General features: G+C 40.9%; 1 protein-coding gene across 2 annotated transcripts in view; it reads left to right on the top strand.

Moving 5' to 3' along the window:
* Positions 1 to 27,583, top strand: part of Gda (guanine deaminase) — an 83,403-nt gene that overhangs the window by 10,235 nt on the left and 45,585 nt on the right. Inside the window, exon 2 of one of the 2 annotated variants that reach the window (XM_034512002.2) lies at positions 27,325 to 27,409. In XM_034512002.2, the coding sequence (XP_034367893.1) occupies positions 27,325 to 27,409 (85 nt within the window). Of the gene's footprint in view, positions 1 to 27,320; positions 27,410 to 27,583 lie in introns of both variants that reach the window. The other variant, XM_034511994.2, reaches the window with a different exon arrangement.

Genomic DNA, 27,583 nt, shown 5'->3' with positions numbered 1-27,583 from the left:
GTTTCTATTTCTTGTCAGTAAAGATATTCCTACCTACCAGTTCCCATAGCCCATCAAATCAAAGTAACATCTGGATGTATCCAAATATCCTCACTATTCTCACAACTGCAAGCTTTTAATTAATTAATTTATTTATTCACTTTACATCCTGATTGCACCACCCCCTCCTATCTCTCCTTTCCTCCCAGTCCCACCCTCACATACTCCTCCCCTTATTACCTCAGCCCCCTTGGGTGCTACTCTTCCCGGGAACATCCCATTGCAGCAGGATTAAGTACATCCTTTCCCACTGAGGCCAACCAGGCAGTCCAGTTAGGGGGAAAGGATCCAATGGTAGGCAACAGATTCAGAGACACCCCCAGATTCCATTGTTAGGAGACTCGGATGAAGACAAGGCTGCAGATTTGCTACAAATGTGTAGGGGGCCTAGGTCCAGCCCTTGTATGCTCTTTGGTTGGTGGTTCAGTCTAAGAGACCTTTTTTTTTTTTTTTTTTTTTTTTGATTGCTGATTGATGTGGGAGGGCCCCGCCCACTATGTGTGGTACTATTCCTAGGCAAGTAGGTCTAGACTGTCTAAGAAAGGTAGTTAAGACAGGAAAAGCAAGCCAAAAAGCAGGGACCCTCTATGGTCTCTGCATCAAGTCTCTGAAGGCGGACTTCAGGTTCCTGTCTTGAGTTCCTCTCCTGGCTTCTCTTGATGATGCACTATCACCTGTAATCCAAATAAGCTCTTCCTTCTCCTACTTGCTTTTAGTCGTGTTTATCACATCGACAGAAAGCAAACTGGAACAACATATTAGGAGTGTACTAACACTTCTACTTTTTAAACATTTGTCAATGGTTAAGACAATAAATTTGAGTTCCCACCCAATTGCGTGTATTAGAAAAATTAATGTCACACTTGTTTTGCAACCTCGTTTTGTTTTCTTTCCATTTGACAAAGATTTCTGGGGAATTTTGTAATCCAAGTCTTCAATCATCCATTCCCAGGCAGTGACTAGATCCCACGTGGAGGGCGCTGCTCTTACTTTAGGGATACAGATATAAACAGGATGGAGCTGCTGCTGCCAGGGAGCCTTTCTTCACTTCTGAACAAGTGTATTCATACACATATATTGAACTTCTAGAACAAAATACTAAAACAAAACTGAAATAAACACTTTCTTCTGTAGTGTAGGATTGGAAAGTTGGTCATTTCAGGAGTAGTTTTAGTGTTTAGTTTTGTTCTTAGATTGTTTTTTATTTTTTAACCCTTGTGTTTTTACCTTAATCTTTGTATTTTCTTTTTTCAATTGTGCAACGTATATCGCACAGTTTAAAGAATAGGATTCAGTTTGTTCTTTGGATTCAGAGCACTGGGCATTTATCACTATCATCAATGGCGTTTCCCTCTGGAGTGGTTCACTCCCCCAAAGGAAACTCATGACCCACAGAGCAGCTGCACCGAGCCTACGCCCCTCATGCCACTAGATTCACTAACTTGCCTCCTTTACATATAGATTTGAATATGTTGGATTTTGTTAAGAAAGGAACGCAGATAATGAACCGCCTTTTCTGTAGGGATTTATTTACTTAGCACAGTTTCAAAGCTTATTGTGTCATGGTGTGTGCCCAAACCCATTCCCTTTTAAAGCTCAATATCATTTCATTGTTTTGATTATACCATATTAAAAAAAAAAATCTGTTCTTCAGCTGAGGCCCATTTGGGATATTTCGACCCTTCGGCTACTGTCAACAGTGTTTCTATGAACATCTTATCTGAAAACCAACTTATTTTAGAAAACACTATTTCATGGTTCCCGGTTGCCTCACTATGAATCACATCTGGCCTTGTTGATTCCCCAGCCTTCCATATCTTAATGCTTTGTGTCTTTGTTCATACTTCTTTACCTCTCACCTGCTGTAAGAATGCTCTTTTGAGGACTCAACTTGAACTGAGCCTAGTTATATACACCTATAATCCTAGCAAGCAGGAGATGGCGGCAGAAGGACCAGGAGGAGTTTTAAAGCCAGCCTCAGACTCAACTACATAGTGGTTAGAGACTAGCCTGGTCTACATGAGACTTTATTTCAAACCCAAACAAAATCTGATAATTTAACCCTCACTTCCTTAATGAGGTCCTGGCTGACAGCATTCCTTTATTTATTTGTTTGTTTATTATATGTAAGTACACTGTAGCTGTCTTCAGACACCCATACAAGGCCATCAGATCTCATTACGGATGGTTGTGAGCCACCACATGTGGTTGCTGGGATTTTAACTCATGACCTCTGGAACAGCAGTCATGAGTTAAATCTTAACCGCTGAGCTATCTCACCAGTCAGCTGACAGCACTCCTAACCTTCAGCTCACAAGCAAGCCTGACCCCTGACTTTTTTTTTTTTTTAATCCCTTGCTTTTTACTGAGAATCTTTTATGACCTTTCTTTGAGTTCAGGAATCTTCCCCACAGTCTAACCCTGAAGACAGGTCCTTGGCTTTAACACTTTTTGTGTAGACCATACTTGAATCTGGTAGGCATTCAGATGAGGATATGTTGGGTAAACAATGGTTAGGTTTTTTTTTTGTTTTTTTTTTTTTTTCACCATGGATTAACGTGATTGGAAAAGTTGACTACACACCAGTCAAATGGATTTTGGCTAAATGGGAAACACTGTCTTCCAAAGGATTTGAATGAGAACTCTGGGATTTTGCAGTATACTCGGTTACACTGCATTTTGCAAGCGGAGCCCTTGCTGTTCTCATGTCCTGGTATATAATTAAGACCCTTGGAAAAGTAGATTTTTAATTAGACCCTGAAACCTCACACACAGTTCTCAATGCCTCTGACTTGACTTACGTAAAAGGCATAATGTAAATCACAAAGGCTGCTTACTCCTTTAGTTCACAGTCGGTGGAGGCTTTGATTTTTTCATGAAAGGGCAATTTATTTGGAGTGCTGGTTGCAAATCACCATTTAACAATGTATGGTCTTGGAACATGGTACACCCTCTGCAAATAAGAGCTCTTATTACCCATCTCTTGTTCCTCACAATTATTTGACAATGTTTTTTGCAAAAAAATAAAAAATCAAAAACTAGCATCCAATGAGTGCTTTGGAATGAAAGAATGAAGAGAATGGACTGCAATTCAGAGTATAGAGTAGACAAAGCATATTTAGTTACCAGTCTCAGCTGGTTTTGTACAGTGTGCTTACCCCTAGGAAGTAGCATCGTTAGTGCCTCTACACAGCAAGGCAGAGAGTTTTGTCCTGTACTACTTAACCCAGTAACTGTTGTTGGGGTTTTATTTATGCATGTGGGGGAACAGGTACATGTGGGGAGTGGGCACTTGAAAGCCTGAAACCCCCATTTAAAAAATGTGGAAGTTATTTTGAGTGCCCAGCTCAGTGAGCCACTTATACTTTATGTTCCAGCAAAGCCTGCAGAGCTATTTTGCTGACTTTTTGAGGGCTGACAATAGCTGATGTAAACCCAGGATGTTAGCAAGATTGGAGAAGATGATAAGCAAAAGATTCATAGTGGCCTTGCTTTTTTTTTTTTTTTTAAACTCAGAATCAATAATTGCGGTGGTTTGGATATAAATGGTCTCTATAGGCTCATATATTCGAATGCTTAGTCAATAGTAATTGGCACTCTTTGAGAAGGATTAGAAGGATTAGGAGGTATGGCCTTGTTGGAGAAAGTATGTCACTGGGAGTGAGTTTGATGTTTTAAAAGCCCTCAGCAGGTCCAGACTTAGTCTCTCTGCCCACGGATCAGAATGTAGCTACATTCTCAGTGGCTGCCTGCCTGTCTCCATGTTCCCTGACATGATGATAGTGGACTAAATCCTGTTGTGTTTAATATTTAAAGAAGGCCACTGGACGGGCTGACTATGTGGCTGAGGCTCTTCTTAGCTCAGGCCTCCATGTTCCACAGCCTGAAGCCAAGCGCTCCACAGCTGAAGGCGGCCAGAGGCCACTCACACGCCACAGCTAGAAACGGCCAGCCAGAAACACCAGCCCTAATACCCACAAAACATCAGCATGAGAGATGCTGTTTCCACAAGGTTGGGCTGAGTCCAGACCATCCCACCATCCACGTGGCACCTGGTAGAAGTGAGACTCTAATGCTTAGATTATCCAAAGGCTTTATATATTTGATAATGCTCAATAACAAGATACCCACATAATTGGAAGTGTTAACCAATTATCTAACCTAGATATAAGTTGTTACCCAGGACTGCTCTCGGTCCAAGCATGGTTCTCCATCCTCCTACGTCTTTGTCTCTCCCTAGCTCCTCCTCTTCCTTTTCCTCTTCCTCTCCTTCCTTCTTCTCTTCCTCTCCTTCTTTCTCCTCTTCCTCTCCTTACTCCTCCTCTTCCTCTTCCTCTCCTTACTCCTCATACTTTAGCTTCTCACAACTTTCAGGGAAAATTTCTGGCTACAAAATGTCTGAAACTGTAAGCAAGCCTCCAATTAAATGTTTTCTTTTATAGGAGTTGTAGTGGTCATGGTGTATCTTCATAGCATTAGAACCGTGATTCACAACAGTCAAGTGCATGTGAGTTGGTATATAATATCTACCAAGGGAGAAGTGCTGAATGCTGTGTAGATTTAAGTCCAGAGGACTTGGCCTATTTTGAGGAGGTGTTTCAAAGATACACCTCTGATGAAGGCACATCTAAGCGTTCCGTGAAGGTTATGGAGATAGTAATTAGAAAGAGACTGGAAAGGTACATGGAAGAAAAGACACAGGGGAGAAACTAGGAACTTTTAGTAAAAGATAAAGAAGCAGAAAGGTTGGAATGAGGCTGAAGAGATACAAGGCAAGCAACACTGAATGATTGTCCCAGTGGCTATCAGAGGACTTTTACACAAATGTTTAGGCTGATGCCTTTTTGGGGTCAGTGCCTACCTCCCCTACCCTGGAGACTTTTAACACTATGCTAATGTTTTATGGATCCTTTTATTTCAAGTGACACGCATATGTGCATATTATTGATTATGAGTTCCCTCAACACAGTCCTATTTCACACAGTGTTTCCCAGTCTTCACATGCTATGTAAGGAAATTTCTCTTCAAGAGATTTCAGAAATTAAGATGCTGCATTTGGTATTAGGTTGACTCCATGTAAAACAACAAAAACAAGCCATGAAGTTGGAAGGGAGTCTTGGAGGAGTTGGAAGGTACAGTGGGCATGGATATGATCAAAACACATTGTGTGTGTGTGTGTGTGTGTGTGTGTGTGTGTGTGTGTGTGTGAAATTCTCAAGGAATAGTTAAAAATATGTTTAAAATGCTACTTTTTAAATTTACAAATATTCAATTTGGATGCTACAGCATTAACACACTTATGTATCAGAGTTCAGAAATAATTGTAGCCCTGTTACAAATGAAATAAGAGGGCTAGAGAGATGTCTCTCAGCAGTTCAGACCACTGCCACTCTTGCAGAGGACCCAGGTTTGGTTCCCAGCACACATGGGGAGGTTAATAGCAATCGCCTGTAATGTCAGTTCCTGTGGATCTGACACCATCTTCTTGCCTCCAAAGGTACTGCATGCATATGCACATACATACAGGCAAAACGTTTATAAACACAAAATTTAAAAATAGGTTATTCCTTTTCTCAGGAGCAGAACTTAGTATCTCTGTGTCACTGGGTTGCTAGGTACAGTCAGTATCTTCATTTCAGAGAGTAGGATGCCAGTAGTGAAGGTTCACTTCTAAAGGTCAAACAGGCATGCTTTTTCTATAAAACTGAGCTTGTTTTACAATGAAATAAACAAATAAAACCAAGTAAGATGGTAGAGTTAAATGTTTCTATTATTCAGAATTGCAGATCCAGGGATGTAGTTCAGTGACAGAGGACTTGCCTAGGTTATGCTGAACCCTGTGTACTGCCCTTAGCACTGAGAACAAACATATCATCAAGATAAAAAAAACAAAAAACAAAAAACAAAAACAAAAAAAAAAAACTTGGTTCCAGGGAAGCATTTGAAAAGTGTATCCTTTCTCTTAAAGAACTGAAAACAGCTTCCCTAGCCTCTCAGCACCTCCCTCCCCAGTGATGACTGCACGTGGAAAATGATTTAATCCAGTTGAGCAAAACAACATATTAGTGACTCACATTGAGAAGGAAATCACAACCTTTGGCTGCATGAATGGAAACCTCTACAATCGTTTGTTCTCAGCCCCATCTGTCCAAATAATCAAGTGGGAAGAAAGAACACAGGGTTGTTTTTTGTGATTTTTTTTTTTTTTGCTACATTTATGGTAATCGAAATGAGAATAAGGAGACCTATCTTGCAATTCAGACAGGATTTAGGAGCTTCAGAAGTGTCATGTGGTTAGTCAGAGAGTGGGAGACAGGACAAGAGGTGGAGGAAAATAATGGAGCAAGCCAGGCAAGGCAACTCTTTTGTACCAACTTTTCAGATTGTTGAATTTCCCGCATTTTTGGTTCACACCCTCTGTTGACTTCCCTGACCTGTGCAGATCTGTCTGTGAGCCCTGGGATTTGAAGACCTTATAGAATGGGGCAGGTTATGGTCTAATCCTGTAGACAGTCTTACTTCTGTTTCAGTGTACTTTTATACATGGGTGTGACAAAGAAAGCAGTGATCCAAGGAAGGTTGTTTTGAGTTTAGAAAAACATAATCAGAAAAAAATTAGAAATGTATGTAAATAAACACATATTAATGGAGTGTCCCTTCCCAGAACCTTCTCAGGAAAGACAATTTAAACACAATTGCCTGGCTAGTACTATAAATTATATCTGGAAAATCATGAAAACAAGACAGAAGGCCATATCCAGATGCAGCACACACTGAGGACAGCACCCAGCTTATCCAGAACTACGAGAACCAGAGTGGGTTCTATAGCTATGCTCCAACAACCAACAAGAATAAGCATGTCCTGTAAATTGAATGCAAATAATTGTTGCAGGAGGGATGAAATCACATCCAAGAACCATCCAGGAAACAAAGAGTAGGTGAGGTTAAAAATAAAAACGCCCTCCACCTTTTTTCCTGGAGCCTCGCTCACAGTTCCCCCAAAGGCATTGCTGAGCACGTGCCTTTCTTTTGACCATAATCTGACAAACCCTCAGTGTTCCCTCTTTATAGTCACTCCTCCACTCCCAGAAACACCTCACTGTGCTTTCTTAGAGCATCCACGACTCAACCCATGATGTCAATCTGACGCTTACACATGCGCTGCCACACATTAGCTGTGATTTCAAATATTCATGAGAATTTCCTTTCCTCAACCCTCAAGATGAGTCCTTGTACAATTGCCTGAACTTTCAGCAGCTGTATGGGCACATGACATAACTTAAATACTACCAGATTCTTTGATAGGCTGCCTTTATGGACATAGCAAGAACTCATTCGGGAACATGTTAATCATCCTTCTGTCCGGTCTTGGCGTTTCTTCTCCCAGGCTCTAGGTGTGAGGATTTGATTGTCAGATACCCTGTCACACAGGCGTGACTTTTTCACTGATCAACCTGGAAGGCAATCTATAATTGTGGTTGACCACGTCTGCTGTTCACTGTCTATTTATTAGCTGTGTAGCTGAAGGGCATCTCTGTAACCTTCTCCTGGCATGCATGTGATAACTCTCAAGAAGATGCTGGAAGGGCTGGAGGGATGACGGCTCGCTGAACAAGAACACTTGCTACTTTTCCAGAGGATTCAAGTTTACCTCACAGTGCCTACACCAGGCACTCACCACCACTTGTAAATCCATTTCCAAGGGATTAGATGCACTCTCAGGCTTCTGAGGGCACCTGCACACACGTGTACACACACACACACACACGTTTAGAAAAAGCAGTTGAAAAACAACCAAAGCTTAACATTTGAATGAAACATAACAATTTGAGACAACTTGTGAATAAGAAACATGCAAAGATGTGCCCGTATAAAAGGGTTTTTTTTTTGTTTTTTGTTTTGTTTTTAAATGGGCGTTGCTACTGACTGCTGTGATCTATTGATTCTGTGAGTGCGCATTGATTACATCATGTTCTACAGCTGAAGCATGTAATTAGGAACTTAGAATGTGCTCTTCAAAAATCTGAGGCTAGGTTAGAAAATGTTAATTGCAGGTAATGGTAAATCATTGTATGACCCCGTGTCTGCCAAAGACTCAGTCTGTACTGGTGCTGGCACCAGAAGGTGTTGGAAACTTTAGAAAGTGGTGTCTATTGTATGTGTGTGTGGGTGGGGGGTGGGGAGAATCAGATCATGCCATTGATGGAGATATTTGGACCTCAGCTCTTTCTCGATGCATGTTGGCCACTATGAAGTCAGCAGGGTTGCTCTATCACACACTAATATCCACCATGTATTGCACCTCTATAGGCCCGGGTATCCATGCACTGAACCACTGAGCTAAAATAAACCTTTCCTCTTTATAAAATCATCATTTCAGGTGTTTTGTCACAGTGATGAAAAGATGCTCAATACAGTTACTATCTGCCAGGCATTGATTCAAAATTCAATTTATTATTTCATGTAACTTATTGAAAGGCCTCTGTAAGGTACATACTGTTTATATGCAGTTTTTTTTTTAGATGAAGAAACAGTCACCAATAGTTTGAGTTCGTTACTGAAGTCACTTTCAGTCCAATAGCCTGATTTCACAGGCTACTTATAGCTGTTCTGCCATAGAAACAACTGAAGATGATACTGGTATTTAAATGTTTGGAGGCGCACGATCATCTTATGATACAGACATCAGCCCTTGTCTTCTGGCTTATTGTTTTGCCAGGGAAAACTTCTGAGGCATTCTGGCAAGATGTAGTGAACTCTAGCCACACACTGAGCCTCCTGTTAAGACATTAGAAATAGCTGAGGTGAGTGTAAGCTTTTGGAAGGGCAGGAAAGTCGACTAAAAGTTGTGTGGCCAGGATTTTTACATAGCAGAAGAATTTGCAAGGCCAGGAGCTGGACTCCTTCTGAGTTTCTTGTCTTTGCAGAAGCTGTTTGTTGAGCTAAGCAGGTAGTTTAATAAAGCCGACAATGTACTGATCTTGTGAAACCCAACACCACGTCTACTTTAGAGCCACCACGAAGAATATAAACAGGAGACAGTATCAAGTCACAGGAAATATTTCTTACTGAAGTATATTGGTCAAAAAAATGGTTTTTTGTTTGTTTTTTGTTTTGTTTTTTAAAGTTTGTCTTCCAGCCCTGAGAACAGGTAAGAGTTCCCTGTATCTGAATTTCCAAAAGGAAATGGTCTCCATTATTTTGTTTTAAAAATATTCAGAATAGCCGGGCAGTGGTGGTGCACACCTTTAATTCCAGCACTCGGGAAGCAGAGGCAGGTAGATTTCTGTATTCGAGGCCAGCCTGGTCTACAGAGTGAATTCCGGGACAGCCAGGGCTATACAGAGAAACCCTGTCTCAAAAACCAAAAACCAAAAACCAAAAACCAAAAACCAAAAACCAAAAACCAAAAACCAACAACAACAAAAAAGTATTCAGAATAAAACAAAATCTATTCTTGGGGCTGGAGAGATGGCCCAGTGGTTAAGAGTATTGGCTGTTTTTCCAAAAGTCCTAGGTTCAATTCCTAGCACCCATATGGCAGCTCACAAGCATCTGTAAGGCCAGTCCCAGGGGATTTGGTATCCTTTTCTGGCTTAATGAAAATACTACATGCTTATGGCACACAGATACACATTCATGGAAAACATCCCACATACATTTTAAAAGAATCTATTCCCTTAGGAATAGAGTCATGATGTTAGTTAACTTGGCTTTTCTATCTCCCTAGATAGCCCCCACCATTGCCTTGTATGCTCTTACTGACTTTATAAGCAGCATTCAAAAACAAAATTGGCATAAATTTCCTCATGTGACTTAGTTAAAGACTGTCTCTGCAGGCACAAAGCCTTCGATGTTCTGCTAAGTACAAACAATCAGGACCACGCTTAGCTTTTCTGCTACCTCTCCTCAGATGTAGTTGCCATGTAAAATTAAACTAGTGTAAAACGTTTGGTTTTCCAGAGGAACTGGGAATGGCTTTGAGATTAGAGTGACAGGTAAGGGTTACTATTGCTGTGGGGAAGCACCATGACCGAAGCAAACTTGGGGAGGGAAGGGTTTAATTTCAGCTTATGCTTCCACATCACAGTTTGTCAGCAAAGGAAGTCAGGACAAGAAATCATGATGGGCAGGAACTCGGAGGCAGGAGTGGATGCAGAAGCCATGGAGGGATGCTGCTTACTGGCTTGCTCACTGTGGATTGCTCAGCCTGCTTTTCTATAGAACTTAGGACCACCAGCCCTGGGGTGGCCCCACCCACAATGGGCTGGGCTCTCCCCCATCAATCAGTAATCAAGAAGATGCTCCATATGCTTGCCCATAGCTGAATTTTATGGAGGCACTTTTGCAATCGAGGCCCCCTCTTCTCTAAAGTCTCTAGCCTGTGTCAAATTGACATAAAACTAGCCAGGACTCTGGTAACGATGGAAAGCCTTGCCATGGCCATAAAATTGTTGGGGTTAGTGACCACAGCAACTCCTCAGATAGGAAGGACCCTTGTGCAAGAGCTCTGGGAGAGAGGGTCCTCTATTAGGCTATACAGCTGTGTCCCAGTGACCAAGCAGGCTGAAAATAAAAAATAAAAAATAAAAAGACAAGCATATGGGACAATAGGATGTATTTTCATTTTAAAATCGAGGCATAGGCATCACAGATTATTTTCCGGTATCTGCAAAAAAAAATGTATTTTGTTTGACTAGTGGATGCTGTTGTATGAGAGCATCTGTGTACTGATGTGCTGAGCCCCTAATTAGCTTGAAGATCTTGGGATGGGCCATTTGTATGTAGTGATTTTAGTGGTGGTATTCTAGTTTGTGGATGTGATCCTCAAGAGGATGCAGGTGGTACCTGGAGAATCAAGGAATGCGCGTGAAAGACCAGACGAAAAAAAAAATAAGCTTAGTTTCTGCCTTTGTACCAAAACAGGTTTTCTTAGCACCCAACAATGAGGCTTTTGTCAAGTTGTATATAAAGGGAATTTTATAAGTTAAATAATATGGATCTCAGCTTACAAGTTGGGATAGCTAAGCTCTAGCAGGGATTCTGTTTCTCCGAGGATTATGTGAGCGTAGCTTGGCAGCATCTTCCACGTTGGTGAAACAGGCAGCAGAGCAGCCATTTCAGTTGGGTCTCTGCTAATCTCTTTGAGTTTTATAAATCATTTTCTATCATGGGAAAATCAGCGAGAGCTTCAAATCAGTCAGTGTGTACTGAGTGCTTACTGTGTGCTGGACTATGATAAGTGACAAGGGTTATAAGATGAACACACACTGTCCTCCTGTAAGTTCTTGTGAAGTGTACATGGCTATGACATAGGGTCATCCATGATAGATACTTCAATGATGAGGTAAGGTAGCATATATAAAAATGTTTTGCCCAGCTCAGACATTTTAATTAAAAATTATTTAAGAATGCTGTTGATTAGGGAACTGGGGACTATATTTTTTGACAAATTTAAAAATAATTATGGAATAGGGCTATAATTATGACCTTCATGATGCTTTTCTTAAAAGATATAGATGTAATTGGGATATATGCTGTGTGTATATGAATATATAATTTATATTAGTCATACTTTACACATATATTAAGACTCATGCTGATAAATTATAATGATGAATGCCATCATATTGGGTCTTCTTCACTACAATTTGATCCTAAAAGCAATTTAAATATTTATGAGTTGCTGGAAGTATAAGGGACCCCTGATTAGCTTATGCTTACCTGCTGACTGTCTTTAACAGAGGTGACCCACTAAGAACAAGGGAGTTGCCAGGGAATAGAGAGTAGAGAGAGCTATTTTCATCAGTGCTACTTTGATAGAACCACAAAGGTGAAGTGGCATCTGAGTTCAGGCTTACAGTAGGTAGGAAACGGCATTCTAAGGCACAAAGAGCACCAGCAAAGAGTTGAAGCAACCTGTGGTCTAAACTTGGGAGGAACAGTGGTCAGACAGCAGAATGGAAGAGACAACCAGGACGTGAGAAACACTACTGATGGTGGCCCAGCCTTGTTAATCTTTGTTTAAGACACTTCCAGCCCAATGCTCTCTTATTCACTAACATTTTAGGTGGTAACATTTCTAACGCTCATGCCTCAGACTTCTAGCTTACTGGTTTTGATTCTCTACACATTCTTTGCTGTATCTTCTACTGCTCCTTCCATGGTATCTAGTTTTGTGGACATAGTCCGAAATCCATCTTCTAGAATTCCTTTAATGTGTAGGCTTGCTGGTCTCAAAACTTCCTTTAGAATTTATTTGCTTAGTGAGTTTTGCTCAGGCAAGGTCTTGATATATAGTTCGAGCTGGCCAGGAACTCACTATGTAGCCCCAAATGGCCTTGAAATCATAATCCTCCTGCCTGTGTCTCTTGAGCGCTGAAGTGGCAGGCACTTGCCCTTCTCCCCAGTCCCCAGCTCTGTCTCCCTTAGCTTTTAAAGTTTAAAAATGTCTTTATTATGCCTTTGTCCTTGAAACATAATTCTGCTGGAGAGATGCGTCTAAGAGGACAATTATTCTGCTCTGAGCATTTTGAAAATCATTGTCTACTGTTCTCAGACTCCCGTTGTTGCCTTTGAGACTCCATGTCTGTTCCTTGCCTTTGTTTCCACTGTGCATTCTGCTCAGAGGATGCTCTGCGCTCTGCTCTTGGCCAGGCGTTTTCATTAGTTCTGACAAACTCAGCCCCTTTCTCTCCTGATCCTGCCTCCCTCACACTCTCCTTTTTCCTTCCAGGACTTTGGGTAGATACATTTGGATTGGTGACTCTCTGTCTGACTAAACCTTTTGGTTCTCTTCGGCCCCCCTCCCTTCTCTAAACTGCAAAGGAGCCAGCTCCAAGTCTAAAGTGTTACTGTAGCCTCTCTCCACATGTGCCTCGTCTTGTTCATAGCTCACATCCACCTGTACACAGATGCCACCGGCTGTCCTGAGAGCTGCAGGCTGTGTTCCCACAGGGTGCTGCTCAGCTCTGCTGTGCACTCCATCACTCTGATAATCCCACAGCCCCACACTTCCTTTGCCTTCCTTAGTTCTGACCTTTTGTGTTTGTTTTCACTCAAAGATTTTGACACCTCTTTCTTCTCTCTTTGCTCTCTGCTACATCTGACCACTCAAATGATCGACAAAGGGCTGCCCCTAAACTTCCCACTTAACCTGCCTTACAACCGTTCCTTTTCATATGTGACTCTTGTTTGAAGCATCTATTGGTTGAATAACAAATTATGCTCCAAATTGGTGTTTTAAAACAATAAAAAAACCATCATCCTTACAATTTTTATGGGCCAGGGGTTCTAGAGAACTTCACATCAAGGGCTCAGCGAGCCCATTGGGGCTGGTAGGTATTTGGAGGTTTGACTGGAGCAGAAGGATCCTCCTCCAAGTTAAGTTCATTGACCCGTTGTATGTTGACTAGCTGTTTCAGGAATCCTGGCAAGTCCCACCGTGTGCTCAACACCTCATTTAGAGCAGGTCAAAACATTTGGCAGTCTTCAGGGTCAAGAAGGGCACTAGGCTTCAGTCCTTGACAAGGGGGTGTCAATCTGTGGACATGGTTTGGAATTTTCCCTCTCCCCCCAAAGAGGCTGAAATTTGCTTCTAGCATCCTAGCAGATGGCCATTCAGCCTCAGCATGGCACTTCAGCTAGGAGGGAAGCGTGTGAGTCAGTGGATTTCACTTTGATCCCATTTTAATTGTTAGAAGCTTCTATTCATGCTTTTGAACACTGTTACTGGCTCTTTTATTGTTGAAGCTGGGTCAGCTTTATGAGATTTCTTTTTCTAGAAAGCGTGACTATGATGATATTGATTTCTCTCTGCAGAGAAAATATTGTCTGGTCCATGCAGGACTTTTATATTTTATTTCTATGGTTTTCCTGTTCTGGCCACTTCATTCTAAAACTATTCCCATGTGTTTTGTTCCTCCAAATCTGAAAATGTACTATGAGCTCTGCCTCAACGAGGCAGTCTTCATTGTTCACAGATTGCAGGTCCAAAACCCATGGCTGAGAACATGGAAAGCACGCAGGTCCAAAGCCCATGGCTGAGAACATGGAAAGCACGCAGAATCTTACTGAGTGGTGTCAAAGATAATGGGGATTCAGTGACTTCTACTATTTTCTGTTACAAGATTAGAACTGGGCTGGGAGTGGTGGTACATACTTTTAATCCCAGCACTCATGAGGCAAAGACAGTGGGTGTCTGAGTTTGAGTTGAGTTATTGGTCTTAGATGGTAAGTTCCAGGTGGCTACACAGTAAGACCCTGAAGAGGCCAGATAGAAAGACATATACACGCAACACACACACACACACACACACACACACACACACACACACACACGCACACTTAATTTCTTTTTTGTTTTTTTTCCATTTTTATTAGATATTTTATTTACACTTCAGATGCCATCCCATTGCCCCATTCCCCCCACCTTAGAAAACCCCTATCCCATGCCCCCTTTTCCCTTTTGCAATTATACATTTTTTTTAATGTTAATCATAGGCTTTATAAGTTTGGTATTGTTCAATCAGAGGTGTAACCCACTACCCAACCTAGATATATCACACACTTAATTTCAAACTAAAGTATAAAAGTGTTAAACTAGAGTTCGTTTGATACACTGTAACTTAAAACATTTGAAGCATAGAAAATTAAATTCTCCATGGAGAAATAAACCACAGGTTCCAAGAATAGTTTGAACAGAATTCTTCATCACCACCACCTTCTTGCTGTATAACTTACAGAGCGAGCATCTTTGCATCTCCTTAGCAAGTTGTCATCCCGCTTTAGAAATTGGGATGATCTTCCAGCATCGTATCCTGTGAGTGTCAATATTTCTTGAGCTATTTCTAAGAGAGCTATAAAATATCTCTAAAATAGTTCTCTGGGAGTTCCTTTAACTGTGGTAGGTGGTGTGTGTACATTCGTGCATGTGTGTATGTATGGTGTGTTGTGTCTGTGTGTGAGTGTGTGTATGTGTGCTGTGGGTGGATGTGTCTGTGTGTGAGTATGGGTGTATGAGAGTATGTGTGGTGTGTGGTATGTGTGTGTGTCTGTGTGTATGAGTGTATGTGGTGTGTGTGTGTGTGTGTGTGTGTGTCTATGCACATGCTTGTGGAGGCCGGAAAAAAATCACTTTAGGTATTGTTCTTAGGTATTGTCTACCTTCTTGTTTTTTAGGCAGGATCCCTCTGGCCTGTAACTCACAAAGTAGTCCAGGTTCTCTGGCCAGGGAGCCCCACAGATCTGCCCGGCTCTGTCTTCCCAGTGTTGGAGTTACAAGTTCACGCAACCTGGATTTGGGGGATTAAATTCAGGTCTTGCATGCACTTTACCAACAGAGCTATCTCCCCAGTCCCAAGTCCATGTCCTTGTTCTTAGCAAGTTTCCTATATTATTTATAAAATGTCAAAGTGGGATTTTGTTCACATCCTGTTAAATATCCCCTTATTAGACTTAGCTTCTAGCTGTCTTAAAACCTAGATTGTGCTATTTATGAAGTGAACTGCCCTTTTCCAACTGTTACTCCTTTTACATGTAAGCTGTTATCAAGAAGATGCTGTGGTAGTATGCTCCTGAGTCTATGACTACATTTCCCTGGCCTTATCTGACAGTCTTTTGAGTAGGAAGTGATGGTGTTTGTAGTTGGAGATGATAGATTACTATCACATTTTAATGAACAGAAAATCAGAACGTTTGGGAGATTGCTTGTGTTAACAGAGCCAGTGAACACAGAACCTTGATTCGGATGTAGATTCAGTATGATTTTACCTTCTGGAACTCTCAAATGTGGTCCTTACACAGGAGTGAAAAGGAATTTCTGCGGTATTTATCCATTGCTGAGTTGTTAGACTAGACCAGTATTGCATTTTACCTTCATGGAGGGTCTGTAATTAGTTTCAAGGCAGCTGTGACAAAGTACCACAAGCAGAGTGGCTTAAATAACAGAAAGCCATTGTCCTCTAGAGGCAGGAAGTCCAAGATGCAGGACTCAGTAACCAGGGTCATTCCGGAGTCATACAGAAAAGGATGTGCTCCAGTCTTTCTTCTTGCTTGAACTTCTCTCTGTGTCTTTCACATCATCTTGCTTCTATGTGTCTCTGGATCCAAACGGACACCAATCATGTCAGATTAAGGGTCACTTCAATGACCCCCTTGTAACTTGATTATTATTGTAAAGGCCTTATTGTTAAACAAGGTCGCATCCCTTACTTGGGAGAGTTGGGGCTTCCACATAAGATCTAGAAAGGGGGCATCCAATTCAAATAATGGAGCTGTGAGGTAAATTTTATGCCTGAACAAATGACCATAAGAGAAGTAAACAAGATGGGAGCTCTTTTATCCAAGCCCCATTTCCTACCAAGATCACTGTGTCTGCTGTGGTCTATTGCTGTGGTCAGTTCATGTCACCACTTAGTGTTCTGAAAGGCAGAGTCAGTGCTTTTCCTGAATGGTTCTCCAGTTGCGACTTGCTGAATATAGTCTCTGAAGATTTTTTTTTTTGGAGGCAGCTGCTGGATTTATACACTTGTTTAATGATTTCAGGATTCAAATGCATCATTTAACTTTGTGTCTGACATTTGTGGTGAATTTCGCTCAATGCTCAGTGCTAATTTGATACCATCTGAGCAGTTTCCTTCTTCCATAGTTGGTTAAGGCATCAAGGGATTCCAAATGCAGGAAGCGAAAATTAGGGTGTAACATTTTTGTATGTCAAAGTAATTTGCAGTATGTGAAGCACATCCAAGTGTTCAGCAGAGTCCCACCTGCTTGAAAAGCCGAGGGGCAGAACATGCTCTGACTTCAGATGGCTGATGCTAGGATGCTGTAATGTTAGCACTGATCTGTCGTTCTGCATCCCCATTGTGTATACCCCTCCTGTGGTTTTTCTTTCTGGTCATGTGGCTACTCCATAGATAATCTGTGTGTGTGTGTATCACAAGAAACAAATCCTGAGTTTTTAAAAGAGAAAATAGTGTTTTGTTAAATCCTAGAAAAATTGCTTGTGCTCATATAATATTGCTAAATTTATTTGATTTTAACTGAGTCTTCTTGTTCATTAACTCATTTAATAGAAGAAAGGTAACTTTCTTCTGTGTTAGGTGCAATGACTAATTGAAGCATCCCTTCATCGTCTGAGATGCTCCCAACATACCCCCCATCTCTTTTTATCCTCACCACTCAGATCCTACATTTTTCTGTAATGTTCTTAATTATCTTTATACACCCACTTTATAGATTTATGTTTCTACATAACATGCTGTTTAGTTGTGAATAAAAAAGTTTGTAAACTACTTTGGATTTGTAAAGGAGTTGTAAGAATAGTACAAATAACTGTCATATGTTTCCCCAGGGTTAACATTTTCTGACTTTATTTTATATTTCCTCCACTATTTCTAGACCAATGGTTCTCAGCATTTCTAATACTGTGACTCATTGACACAGTTCCTCATGTTGGAGTGACCACCAACCATAACATTATTTTGTTGCTACTTCATAACTATAATTCTGCTACCGTTGTGAATTGTAATATAGTACCTGATATGCAGTATAACTGATATGTAACCCCTGTGGGGGTTACAACCCACAGATTGAGAGCCACTGTTCTACATATATGTACACATACACTCGAGTCATGCTTTTCTGAGCTAAGAGTAAGTTATAGGTAGACATACCATTTGTGATGACTTATGGAAATTGTCTACTTGACAAAATATAGACTCACCAGAGAAAAATCTCTCAGTGAGCAATTATCTAGATCAGATTGTCCTGTGGATTGTTTTGGTTGTATTAGTTGAGGAGGGACGACCTGCTCACTGTAAGTGGCACCCTTCCCTGGGCAGGAGATCTTGAACTGTGTAAGAGTAGAGAGAGCAAGCTGAGTACTAGCATGCTTGCATTAATTCCTTGCTCTTTGCTCTTAACCACTGATGTAATGTGGAGATGCTTCAAGTTACTGTCTTCTTAATTTTCCACAATGATGGACTGTATTCTGGTGTATCGGGATACCATCCCACTACATTTGTATAAAGCTCAGCGATTGGGCTGTATGATAGGTAGGTGGAGAGAGGAGAGGAAGAGAAGGAAGAGGAAGAGCTAGAAAAAGCAAGGAGAGATGTAGGAGCCATGGAGGACCATGCATGTATCCAGAGCAGTCCTGGGTAACAACTTATATCATAAGGTTAGATACTGGGAAACACCACTAATTGTGTGAACATCTGTTAATTGAGCATTACCAAATATATAAAGCTATTGGATAATCTTTAACCATTGGAGTCTTATTTCTACTGGGTACTGCATGGATGGTGGGATGGTCTGGGTTCAGCCCAACCTTGTGGAAACAGCATGGTAGATTGGCAGAGCTATCTCCCATGCTGGCTTCTCATGGGTGGCAGGGCCAATGCTTCTGGCCCACCTGAGCTGGTGGCCTGAGCCGAGCAGTGGTGTGTTCCTGCTGCTGCTCATGGCCTCAGGCCTTGCCTAGTCAAGAAGATGGTGGGCACTGTAACTATAAGCCACAGTGGGTGTCTCAGTTATAAATATTATCAGTAACACACTGGAATTGTGATCCCCAAACATCCCATCTCTTTTAAGTGTTTTTTTTTTGGGGGGGGGATATTTTATCACAGCTATAAGAAAGGGCATTGAGATAGAAATTGGTACTGAGAAGTGGGACTATTGCTGTGTATAAATTGACTTGGCTTTTACATTTTTGGAACTGTTCTGGAGGAAGAATTTGAGAGAGTTAAGAACTTAGAACTAGAAAAGCAATTGAATGCTGGAAACGGAGCTTAATGGGCCCTACAAGATGCTAAGAATCATTTGAACAACGAAGAGGCCAAGACCATGAAGTTTCAAAGGGGATCAAAGACTGTATCAGGAACGGGGAGAGGAGCCATTTGTATACTGTTTTGGCTAAGGAACGGGCTTTAATCTGTCTATGTCTTGAACACCTGAGTATTTTGTTTAACAACAACGGACTGATTTTGTTGACAGAGGAAATTTTAAGGGTGGGGGTGGGGTGGGTATTTAGACTGGTGCTGAAGTAGCAGCTGTAACTGGTGGAGAGATGAATTGTAGAGAAATCACCCTCAGTACACTCGGAGAATGGAAAAGCATCCCAAGGGCAAAACTCTGTCCTTTGAAGGAGGCTCCATCTTGTGAAGCTCCACTTTTATTTTAAAGAAGGAAGCTTGGGGTGGAGAGATAGCTAGCCATTAAGAGCGCTGATTGCTCTTCCAGAGGACCTGGGTTTGATACTTAGTACCTACACAGCTCACATTTCTTTTTCTAACTCCAGTTCTAGGAGGAATTTGATGTCCTTTTCTAGCCTCTGAGAGTCACAGGCATGCACACAGTGTACAGATATACACAGAGGCAAAACAACCACACACATGAAATAAGATAAAATGTAACAAACCCCCTAGGTTAAAAGGGTTTCTTGTGTCTTGAAAGCAGCTGTCTGTGTTTCCCAAGAGTTACCATACAGAAATTGATGTAGTTATGATCCTTTGGGGCCTGGCTATACCTTGAACTGGTAGCAAAACTTGGCAAGAAATACAATCCATATGGTCTTGCTTTTAAAGATAAGAAAGATACAGGTTTGAGGGTTCATGGAGAGCCGCCGAGGCCAGGCTATGTGCGCTAGGTTTTAAATCCCCATGAAGAGCTCCTGAAAGGCCATTGAGGAGAGCTGTGAAGATGAAGCTCCAGTTGCAGTCAAGACCCCAAAATACAGGGAATGAGGGCTCGGGAACATGTATCAAGGAGAACCGCAGGGTGAGGAGATCTAACCTGAGAAACTGCTTATTCTTCAGAAGGTGGGGCTGAAGGAATAAGGCTGCCCAAGCTTGTGGAGGCCAGTTGACTCCATTACAAGCCTTAGATGTTAGATACAGGGCTGTGGGGGTTGGTGTGTTGATTTAATCACCCTTTGCTATGTTCCAGTCCTTTCCATTTTGAAACAGGAAGGTTTATTCTGTGCCATTATATGTTGGAAGTCTAAAACATGGTTTTGCTTCCATAGGAGCTCATAGCTAAGAGGCTGTGTGTTTAAAATTGGAAGTTTTAAGACCATGGGGACTTTTAAAAAGTGGACTGCGTTATACGTTATGATACAAACACAAGACTTTTGGGACAATGGGTGGAAGGATATGACTTAAAGTAACATGTTTGTGTGCAAAGTTGACAAGAGGTAGAATTGTGATGTTTAAAGTCTCTACTTGATACCATCACTTGGGACAAAAATCTCAACGAGGGGTTGTCTAGATTAAGTTGGCCTGTGTGCTTGTCTGTGGGGGACTGTTTTGATTACATTAATTGAGATGGGAAGACCCACTCAGTGTGATGGTCCCATTCCCTAGTCATGGGTTGCTAAAATGTTTTATTCTTGAGAATGTGATTGAGTGCAAACAAGCCTATCTGTGTTCTTTAGTCTCTGTTTCTGATCATAGATAAAATGTAACCAGCTCCCCTTAGGCTCCCACCACTATGACTTCCCACTATGGCAGAATGCCTATGTGCTAGTAATTTTTTTTAATCAACTTGACATACTAGAGTCATCTGTGAGAAAGGAAACCTCAGCTGAGAAGGTGTTTCCAGCAGATTAGCGCATAGGCTAGTCTGTGGGGGATATTTTCTTGATTAATGACTGATATGGGTGGGCCCAGCTCAATGTAGGAAGTACCGCCCCTGAGCAGGTGGTCCAGAGTTTTACAAGAAAGCAGGCTGAGCAAAGCATGGTAGATAAACCAGCAAGCAGCATTCTGCTCTAAATCTCAGTTTCAGTTGTTGTTGTTATTATAATAATTAATTAATTAACATCACAAACTTGCTCCCCCTCCTGGTCCCTTCCTCACAGAGTCCCTTCTACTCATCCCCCCTCTTCTCTTCTGAGAGGGTGGGGCTGGCCCCCCTGGGTGTCTCCCCACTCTGGCCCATTGAGTCTCAGCCTGATTAAGCACATCCTCTCCCACTGAGGCCCGACAAGGCAGCAATGACGACTGAGCTGCCTAACTGCTACATATGTGCCAGGGGACTCATTCCAGTCCATATATGTCCTTTGGTTGGTGGCTCATACTCTGAGAGCTCCCAGGGGTGGAGGTTTATTGACTCTTGTAGTCTTCCAGTGGGGTTTCCATCTACTTCAGGGTCTTCAATCCTTTCCTCTTTTTTCTCATAAGTGTTACTGACCTCCATTTAATGTTTGGCTGTGGTATCTGCGTCTGTTTCAGTCCGCTGCTAGGTAGAGCCTGTCAGAGGTTGGTTATGCTAGGCTCTCATCTCTGTGCATAACGGATTATCACTAATGATGTCAGAAATGTTCTGCTTATGCTCCTGCCTTGGCTTCCGTCAGTGCCAGACAATGATCAGATGTAAGGCAAATAAACCCTTTCTTCCCCAAGTTGGTTTTGGTCAGTGTTTTATCACAACAAAATAAGACAAACTGCAAGTTTGGTTTATGCTCTAAGTCAGCTGACTTTTCTCAAGTTGGTTTTGTCAGAGTATTTTATCACAACGACAAGAAACTAAGACATCTTTTCCATCTAAATCCTTCATTGCACCCTTTCTAAATATTGGTGACGAAGCCTTACATAATCATAACCATGCAGATTAGGAAAGGAATGTCAGTGTAATTCTACCACACAATGAGAGCCCCTTCCAACCTTCTTCATGGTCTCAGTAATACCCTTAAATGTTCCTTCCTCCCTCTGGTGCAGAATCACCTCAAAAAATGCCAAATCCCATTTGTGTGTCACATTTCTTTACTTGCCTTTCATCTGGGGGCAAGTCTTTGTCTTTCTTCATATTTTATGTGCCAGATACTTTTCAAGAATACAGAACTCTTACACTGACCCTCCATTTGGTTTGCATGTTTCCTCATGATGAGCTTCAGCTGATACATGTGAGAAGGAATGTCAGAATCAATGTGCCATTCCCAGTGCGTCATGTCAGGTGGTGGTGTGTCCTGTTATTGGCGATGATGACGTTAGCAATGTGGGTTGCCTTTGCAGTGTTTCTTTACTGTGAAGCTACTATTTTCTTTGTAAAATAAATGTTATGGGAAGGTACTTTGATGATTATTTAAGTATCCCGTTGTGCAACCAAATTTCAGATCTAGGTTTTACCATTTAGTTTTATAATAGATTTCAAATGCTTATTCTTCAATAAATTTCCCTCATGTTTTAGCATTGCAATTTAGTTATTGGTCTACTGAAGAATGTATGATTGTATTACCTGAAACTGAAAATATTTAGTATCTAAGCTTCTGGAGAAGGTTTATATTACCTGACAAGCAACCAACTGCCTGAAACAATCTCTAGGCAGATGATTTAGCCCAGCAAATACTCCTGTTTGCTCTGCACCTGGGAAAATCACACTGCCAGGTCTGTTCTCTTATTTAAAAAAAAATTAGGTCAGAAAATCTAAGCCCTTAATGGTATTCTTTGGTGCTTTTTTGGTAATTTTCACTTTTCTCTGCCTTGATAGGCTGACTTTTGTTCTTTGAACCAATTTCACTTTTCCATTAATCAGTTTGACACGAATTACATGAACATACCAACATTTGTCTTTGCCAAGGGTTTCAGCAGCTCTGAAGTATAATATCTCTTATCTGGTCCCATCACAGTGACCTGAGTAGGTTTTTGTGATGAGTACAGACACAGGCTCCCTCCTTTTGTTACATAGCTGAGCTATTTCACAATTGTCCAGAAGTTTACTCTATGTCATGGTAACAAGCCCTTTGGCCAAAATTTCCATTTGGTGTTTGAAGCCTGTAGTTTCCAGGGACTTGTGTCATAAGCTGATAGTCATTATTCATCTGCCTTTGGCTTAAGTTTTTCTGACATTATCATTATCGTTCATCCTAAATAGCCCTCATTCCACATGAGAGGCACTTGGACTTGTTTACTTAACAGAAGGGACTTGATTTCCTCATCTGGACAACTAAGAGTTTGGCTGAGAATGTCCCTGCTGGCTAAAGCTTGCTATGGTTTCAGGAAACCTTGTTTTTAATGATCCCTGTATGTGATTGATAGCCTGAGATCACAGCTTGTAAAGAGAAAGGCCTGAGGTCCATACCAGGCACTTGAATGAACAAGCAAGCGTAGGGCATCCTGAGCCCTGATAGTCTAGAAGTAAGGAAGCCACTGAACCAGGAAGAATGCATCAACCGTATCTTCCTGGAGATTTCTAGACACTACCTAAAAATAACCCTGAAGGCTGACCATGACTTACAACTTGTGCTTATCTTTGGTCTGTATTTCTTCCACCTGTTTTCCTAGTGCTGAGCTGGGTTAGTATGTTTGATTTTTCTGAACATACCATACACACCCAATATTGATCTTTTGATGCCCTCAGAGGATCCATGCTACTCACCCCCACATCATGAAAACCTATGCTTAAATAGAATCTCTCTGAGAGGCCATTGCATCATCTGTCCTTTGGTCCATCCATCGTTCACTTTCCATCCTAATGGAAAGTCACACTAATAGATATATTCACCATGAATTGATTTCTCCAAATCCCTGCAATGATGCTGTTTAACAAGAGGTCCACAGACAATATTGGTTGAACAAAAATGCAAATAAGAGCAAGAAAAAAAAGTGGATTTAGAATTAAAGTTCTCCCAACCCACAACCACCAATAACATTGGCAGTATGCCTTTAGCTGCAGCACTTCTTGTTGCTTTTTGCTTCTTTGCCTCTGTTCGTGTCGCTGCCCCTTCCATTTGATATTTATCAAGTACCAATTCTTTCCTCTTACTGCCAGATTCTGACATTTCCTGCCTGCACCACTGTTTCTCCTTCTGATACAGTGAGGCGGAGGGCTCCACCATGTTCCACCCCCCCTCCATGTACATCTTACTCTTTACCTATCTGAGTGTATTTTAACTCCCCAGCCATAGGCTCTGTGAGTAGAAACTAGACTTCAACATACATGTTCACATGTTCACCTATATCCACACCCATACCATATTATTACCAAGTGTTATTATAAACTCATGGTATCTAGTAATATGGATTTTAAAAAAGATACTTTAACATTATATTGTTACTGAAAATATTTAATCTCAATTCTGTGTTTCTACCCCATCTTTGACCATTTAGTTCCCAGATAAAAACACATATAACCTTTATATTTATTGTAAGCCTTAATCAGCACTAGAGCTGGGCAGACATTTATCCTCTATGCTATTGTGTCAATTTCCCAGGCAATAATCCCGTTATATAATTTGCCATGTTTTATCTGAGCTTCTTTTAACTCTAATTTGCCAGCCCACATGTAAACATAGCAATTCTGGACCTGCTAGGGTGACATAAGTGAGACCAAAAATATAGACTTTCCCTTTTTCCCTCTTATTTGCTTATTTATTTATTTATATACCAAACGCTGCTTCTCCCTCCCAGTACCCTCACCCCCAGTTTCTTTTCCTTTTCCTCTCACCTTCTCCTCTGAGAGGGTGGGCCCCTCCCCTAGGCATCCCCCCAACTCTAGTGCACCATCAAGTCTCTGCAGGGTTAGTATCTTCTCCCACTGAGGCCAGACAAAGCAACCCTGTTAGGGAATGGATTCCACCGTCATACAACAGGTTTAGGGGGAGCCCTGGCTCCAGTTGTTGGGGGACCCACATAGTTGAGCTCCATGTCTGCTACATATGTCCTAGGGGCTTGGTCCAGCTCATGTATGCTCTTTGCTTCATGGCTCAGTCTCTGAGAGCTCCCAGGGGTCCATGTTAGTTGACTGTCTTCCTGTGGAGTTCCTATTCTTCTTCAGAGTTTTCACTCCTCCAAATCTACAATAGGAGTCCTTGACTTTCATACAGTAACTGGCTGCGGCTGTCTGTATCTGTTTCAGTCAGCTGCTGGGTAGGGCCTCTCAGAGGACAGTTGTGCTAGGCTCCTGTCTGCAAGCATAACAGAGTGTCAGGGATTGGTGCTTGCCCATGGAATGGGCCTCAAGTTGGGCTGGTTACTGGTTGGCCACTCCTTCAGTCCCTGCTCCATCTTTGTCCCTGCATTTCTTTTAGACAGGAAAATTTTGGATCAAAATTTTGTGGGTGGGTTGGTGTCCTTATCCCTCCATTGGGGGTTTTGCCTGTCTCCAGGAGGTGGAGTCTTTAGGTTTCATATCCCCACTGCTATGCATCTTGGCTAAGGTCCCCCACAGTGACTCCCAGGAGCCTTCCTCATCCCAAGTCTCTGGGACTTCTAGAGATTCCACTCACCCCCGAAACCCCAGTAGCTTTAGATTTACAGTCATTCTCCTGACCCTCTGCCCTCTTTCCTGTCTTTCTCCATGTCTGATTTTCTTCTTTTCATGGTTTGAAATAGTATACAGTTCCCTTTTCCCTACTGAGTTTTGAATTCTGGTGTAATCCTGTACACAGTTTTAATCTAATGAACAATATTTTCTTCTTGGAAGTCTTATTGAACAGCTATCACTACAACACTCATGGGTGTAAATTGAAATTTCCCAGGAACGTGAGAAAGTTCTAAAATGTCTGTTGTATGTATTGAAAGATAATTTGTTATATGCAAGTTAAAAAGATGCTCCCTGCAATTACATAATAGATTTCTGGTTGAAAGCATGGAATAAAGGCAGCATAATTTTTCTTATTTTCCACTTTTATCAGTGATGAGAACCATTTTTATATAAATCAAAAGAATGAGGATAGGAAATTTTTTAATTATAGCAATATTGACTCATTCCTTGAACTTTTAAATGATTTGGTGAAAAATACATTAATTGTTAAAGTTATTTTTAATCCTCTATTGGATGATAAACAATTAGTTCATCTGCCAGTCAGCTTGTTCTGTTGACAATAAAGGCCACAGACCTAGACAAGTGTCATAGAGTGCCAGGCATAGGAGTCATGCATTACATAATATATTACCACATAAGAGTTTAATTCTGTGAGATTCTATTTATTTTAGGAAGCCACTGTTTACTTTGAACTTCCCACAGGGGTAGCAAAACTACCTCACTTTCCCCATTTGGTTTATAGCTCTCCAGAATATTTTTTTCATTTCATTTTATTTCTATTTCAAATATATATATAAAATATATTCAAATATATGTGTAAGTTTTTATCATACTACTTACTTATGAGCTTTATAATATATCACTTTTGAAATGGTATTGATAAATTCTAACTTTCTGGCTTTTAAAATAATTATGTGATAGGCTTCAATGAGTACTTATTCTTCCTTTTTAAATGTTTATTGTTTCAAGTATATCTTTATAATCATCTAATTATTTTAATTTAGGAATCACTTCTATTCAAAATCGCAGTTTTTTAAAAGGCATGTCTCAACAAACAAAGAAGTGCATGTTTTCTTTTCTGTTACACCAACTATTTTGTCCTGAGTTATATTGCTTTAATTCTCACTCCACAAGTTTGACAATTTTTATTTTCTAGAGTTTTTTAAAAAGTTTTCTTTTTCTTTTTTTTTCTTTTATATTTTATTTACATTTCAGATGCCATCCCCTTTCCCCATTTCCCCTCCCTAGAAAACCCCTATCCCATGCCCCCTTTTCCTTTTTACTTTTATACAATTTTTTAAAACATTAATCAAAGGCTTCTGATTAAGCATTACCAAACTTATAAAATTTTATTTTTCAATGAAACACCCTTTTTTCTCATAATTTTGCATTTAAAATTGAAACAGGAAGGACTTTAGAATCTGCCTTGGTAGTAGAGTGTTTGCCTACGATACCATGTCCAACACAGCAAAGCAAAGCAAGCAAAGACACCAAACCTACAGGATATTTTCTGCATTTTCATCTCTCAACTTTCTATCTTTTCTTGATGAACAATCTACTTAACAGAGAAAACAGTCACAGTGTGCAAAATAGACATAGACATACTTTATCATTTACCATGTACTGGGCATATGCTAATTTCATCACTAGAGTTATCATATTTAGTCTCCACAGTAGCCTAAAAAACATGAGGTAGTGTTTCCCTAGCAGCCAAACAGCAGACTCTTATTAGGTTCACTCTGAGTGTTTTTCCATAAGTGATAGATGATGCCCCTTGTCCCTGTCGGTCTGAGTCTCATCTCAGGTCTACCTTTTTGCAGAAGAGAAGTTGAATGCACTTTAGTTCTAAAGATAATCAAACACAAACTATCGTCATGTTTTCCCCTCCAAAATCAATCTTCTTTGGTACCAAACATCTTTTAAAATTAACTCAGCATCACTTTGAAAACATTTGTGTATTTTATGTCAACAAATGGCTATGATTTATTAATATCTGACCTTTTTTTTTCTTCTTAAAGATAGTGTTTCTAGAAGAATCATCTCAGCAAGAAAAACTGGCCAAAGAATGGGGCTTCAAACCATGTGAGATCAGAGAGCTGAGCCACCAGTAAGTCTTTGCCAATATCTTCTCTTTTGCTGAAAGCCAGTATCAGGGTCAAGCAATGAGAAATGTTCATTGAGAGAGAGGAAGGCCTTTTAATTAACCATTGGCCATTAGTGGGGAAAATGGGAGAGGTGAAGGCCTTCTGAAGAATAGAAACTTTGAGGACCAGAGGCTGCC

This window comes from Arvicanthis niloticus, chromosome 1, assembly GCF_011762505.2.
Source record: "Arvicanthis niloticus isolate mArvNil1 chromosome 1, mArvNil1.pat.X, whole genome shotgun sequence".
Taxonomy (NCBI): Eukaryota; Metazoa; Chordata; class Mammalia; order Rodentia; family Muridae; genus Arvicanthis; species Arvicanthis niloticus.
Note: the sequence above shows the minus strand (reverse complement) of the source record. Positions and strands in the feature narration are given on the sequence as shown.